The sequence below is a fragment of the Hydra vulgaris genome, chromosome 13 (assembly GCF_038396675.1).
Source record: "Hydra vulgaris chromosome 13, alternate assembly HydraT2T_AEP".
Classification (NCBI taxonomy): domain Eukaryota; kingdom Metazoa; phylum Cnidaria; class Hydrozoa; order Anthoathecata; family Hydridae; genus Hydra; species Hydra vulgaris.
Genome location: NC_088932.1, coordinates 33,448,745 through 33,453,385, shown reverse-complemented (window position 1 = coordinate 33,453,385; position 4,641 = coordinate 33,448,745). Strand labels below are relative to the sequence as shown.

The window sequence follows — 4,641 nt, the reverse complement described above, 5'->3', positions numbered from 1 at the left end:
CTCTAGAGTCTATTAGAGACTCAGAAGTTGATCAGAGTTACAAAAAATAATTCCTGATGCTTGACACTTTAAAATAATATGCTTTCAGCTGATAACGTTCCGACGATTCAAAATGTTATAGCAGCTTTTTATAACATTACCGTGCACCTTACAAATAAAAAAATGAAGATGTTACTTTATTACCGAGCATAAAAGCTTTTATTGAATCCTTGCTTACTGAAATTGAAAATAAAGTGCCAAAATGCGGTTCAGAGGATTTTAGTAACAGAGTTGCACATTTTCTACACCCATATTATCGAGGAGCTGTTTTAGAAAAATTTGAAGTAAGTTTAACTATAAATTTTATTATAAAAACTTAAAAAGTATTATAACATTGTGCTATTTTTTTAGTGTTTTGAATCAACCAAAAGGCAAATAGTGGCCATCTACAATCCCAACCCTGGAAAAATTATTTCTGTAGCAAGTACAGAAGATTTTCAGTACATGGAGCTAAATGACTTTTGTGTTGCTAGTATGTCACATGTCAAAGATATTGCAATGGTGCAATGGTTGATATGTCTTTAATTGAAGAAGAAATGTCCTCTTTTTTTTAATGCCAAAGCCTGTCACCAGAAGCAACACAAACATTTTAACCTGGTGGAAAGACAATTCAAAGGTTCTTCCCATCTTGGCTAAAATTTCCAGATCCATATTTTGCATTCCTGCATCAAGTTCCCCGTCTGAAAGGGTTTTCAGTTCGTCAGGAAATATCGTAACTTTTAGCAGAGAGCCTTTGCACTGACACAATAAGACAATTAGTGTTTTGCCTTGACAACTTTGAGAGTATTAAAGTGAAAAACTGGAAACTGAACGATTCTGTGAATGAAAAAGAAGAAGAGTGACAGCTTTTATTTTTTTACAATGGACAACTCTGTTAAGGTATGTTGTTTGCTTTTAAAAATATAGATTTTATCTGATTTGTAACTATTTTTATTATCAATATTACTTTGTTTACATTTAAAAATATACATATGTGTTTTGTTGTATCTTTTAATTAACCCCTTAATTAAAAGATACAAACGATTTCTTTAAACTGTTTAATTAATTTTCGTTTAGTACGCCGAAAATTGCACAAAAAAAAAAAAAAAAAAAAAAAAAAACCTAATAGCATTTAACATTTCTTGCTGATATCAACGAGGAACTAAATTTTATAGGCAACAATAAAATAAAACAGATTTGTAAGACATATAAAATATAATAACAAAAGTTCAATTATTTACAAAAACCTTTAAATTTTTCTTTTGTATGGTAAATTTTAAAACAAGGCACAACACACAAATTAACATTACAGTCTTGACACATATATCATATACTAGATGAATATTTTTTCTCTGCCAGCTCTATTAACAGTGATTGTATCGTTTTGAACAAATGTGCTCAGCATGTGCGCATCTTTCTTGTCTCTCCATTTGGTACACATGATATTTGTTTTAGTATCATATCAAACTAAAGTATCACCAATTTTAATTTTAACATTCTTTATATCCTGCGGTAACTGTTTGCGATTATTACTTAATGTACCAATGCAATCAGTATTATGATCCAGCAACGCTTTGCAAATTTTATAAGATGTATACCAATGATCAATGTGTAAACAATATTCATTACCAATTAAATTATCCATTTGAGTAATAACAATTTTAGTAGCTTGATATTTGTATTTTTTCAAGTCTGGAGCAAAACTGTCAGTCATTTCCTTACCAGTGTACAAAAAACAATTCCAAATATAGCCAGTAGCTGATTCACATAATGCAAAGGACTTCATTCCAAATCTGGAACGCTTGCTTGGAATGTATTGCTTCCAGCTTAAATGACCTTTCCAAAGCAGCAGTGATTTGTCTATTGATATATTTTTATTTGGTATATACAGAGTTTTGAATTTGTTTACTTGGTAGTCATAAATCGGTTCAATTTTTGCTTTTTTACAGAAATGTATTGGCAAACTACTGTTATCAACAAAATGAAGAAACTTCTCTATAAGACAAAACCTATCAAAAGACAATACTTTTCTTATTAGTGGTGTGTCAAACAGAGAGTTTGTTGAGAAATACATAGCCTTTGTTGGTTTCCATAAGATTCCACGATATAAAATAAAAGCCATATAGAGCCTGATGATGATAAAATTATTTGCAAATTTTTTATTTTTTTATTTTTTAAAAGAAATAATTTGCTGATGATGAGCAAATTGTTTCTTCTTCTGTAACAGATTAAACTGAACCTTCATTAGAAGAACCATCATTAGAACTAATATCAGATTATTCATCGCTTTCTCCCACATATTCAATTAGATCTTGAACAGAATAATTACTTCTTTTAGGGTAAGATCTTCTATATTTTGAAAAAACTCTAGAGTATAAAATGAAGACCATACTTTTTTTAAAAGCTATTACATAACATAAATAAACAAACTTCGTTTTAACTTATCATATCTGATCTGTTGTTTAACTTATGTAAAAAACGGAAATATCCGTCAGTCACAAACGGTGCAACAGTTCCAAAATGCAGAATTATCCGTCAGACACATATAAGCCTACAGTTCCAATAAACAGATATATCCGTCAGACACACGTAGAGCTACGCCCTTGAAAGGCGGATGTATCCGTCAGACACAGTTAAGGGGTTAACGGCCTTTAACGGAGTTTAACAACCGTTAAAATAAGTTAACGGCCGTTAACGAAAAATTGCCGTTAATAAACGGATACATTAACGTAACGGATTTTAACGGAAATTTCGTTAATTTTTTATAACAAAACCGAAATTAACGGTTTTCAACGGACCGCCTAACGCCCATGCTTAGTTTTTAAAAGTATTATTTTTAAAAGAAATAATTTTATCGTATCGAACCGAAACATTCTCACCGTTTAAACGTCGTTCTTTCACTTCCGCAAACAATTTTCTTCTGATTGCAACTGTTTCGCGAGAAAAATCTTCATTTACATAAATGTTTGTTCGTCTGAGACGAGTTGATTCCTTTAAAATTTTAGCTTTGTCTTTGTATTGTTGAAGTTTTAAGACTATTACCCTTGGACGTCCAACTTTTTTTCACCCAGTGCGATGTGCACGTTCAATTTCAATGCCCTTTAAACCCAGTTTTTGTAGAAAAAATGAATGGACCTTTTCTTTGGTTGCCTCCCAAGATTCGACTTCGTCTTCACATATTCCATCAATTCTTAAATTACCTCTTCGCCATCTATCTTCGGGGTTACGGATTTTTTCGTTTGAAAATTTATTATTAATTTTTTCTTTCTCTAACACGGCGTTAATTTTTGTTCAAAAATCTCCCTATCGCCAGTTTGCGCGTGTTTTCACATTTACAGTCATAGTAAGTGAAAATCATGTAAAAATAACGGTAAAATTTTAATAGACCAATCAAAATTAAAATATTTTGCGAGTGGTTTCTATCGGTACAGATGTTTTGCGCTGAACTTGAATTTTATTTATAAGAAAACAAAGCGTATGTGTAAAGCGTTAATGTCCCTCATCCTACCATTTTTTTAATTATATCTTGAGATTATTTTTCATTGATAACATAATATCGAATTGATATTTGCAAAAAAAATATTACAAAAATTGGACACTCCAATTAGAATTGTACTTCTGAATAAAAATTAATTATTAAAAAAATAAAAATCTATATGTAAAATAATTTTTTAAACTTAAAATTTTGTAAAACACCAGATTAAAAAAACTCCAAAAAGAATTTAAAGAAATTATGAAATATAAGTTATGTAATTAGTAAATAAAATAAAGGGAAAATTCTTTTTAAACAATGCTGCTATAAAAAGTTTTTAAATTGGTTTGTAGTTGAAGGTTCTTTTGATTCCGTTGCAGGAAAGTAAGATTTTTTACTTTATTAAAAAAAGAGATTAGATTAAATCCAAGTAGTTTGATATTGATATAAAATATTAAAACAATTCCCGGTGGGCACAGGGCGTAAAAAAGACGTCTTTTAAACGTCTATTGAACGTTTTGGACGTCTTTTGAACGTTCAAAAGACGTCTTATTCAGGTCCTGTGCCCACTGGGTGTTATTAAATTTATTTCTCTAATTTTTAAAATCTCTCAAACTTAAAACAATTTTGTAACACGTGATATCGAAGTGATAGTCTGATAGACCCAATCAAGAAGAAATTCAAACAGTTCTTTGCTTATGAGCGGATGCTGTTTCAAAAAGAATTAAAACATGTCTGGTTTTAAAAAGAAAGATTCTGGTTGTCAAGTAAGAAAGAATGCTGCTCAAAGAACTGCGAATGAGGAAAAGAACAAACGCACTCTTCAAGACTGTGGTATTACAGTTACAAAAAAGGAGAAGATGAAAGTCCTACTGCTTCAAACTCTTTCCTGCCAAGTCAATCGATTCAAGTAGTAAATAGTTTTCCCCGTGAAAGGATATTTTCCCATTTGATTAATTCAATGTTATATAAATTTTTAACTTATTTTTATAGGTTGGAACTGAAAACGATGTCACTGACATTTCTGAAAGCTCGGGAGAGCCCCTATCAAAAAACAGAATGGTAGCTGTGAATGAAGAGAATATTTTAGTAAGTTCTACCTCTTTAAAAGAAGTGATGTTAATAAACTTTTAAGCTAATAAAATAAGATT

General features: G+C 30.4%; 1 protein-coding gene across 1 annotated transcript; it reads right to left on the bottom strand.

The window, feature by feature from the left end:
• Positions 1-1,480: 1,480 nt before the first annotated feature.
• Positions 1,481-2,140, bottom strand: LOC136089809 (piggyBac transposable element-derived protein 4-like). Its single transcript, XM_065815898.1, has one exon. The coding sequence runs from the start codon at positions 2,138-2,140 to the stop codon at positions 1,481-1,483; it is 660 nt and encodes a 219-aa protein (XP_065671970.1).
• Between the last annotated feature and the right edge of the window lie 2,501 nt (positions 2,141-4,641).

What these genes read in the sequence shown, in the direction of transcription:
- LOC136089809 (XM_065815898.1), bottom strand. Translation starts at nt 2,140, where the DNA reads ATGGCTTTTATTTTATATCGTGGAATCTTATGGAAACCAACAAAGGCT.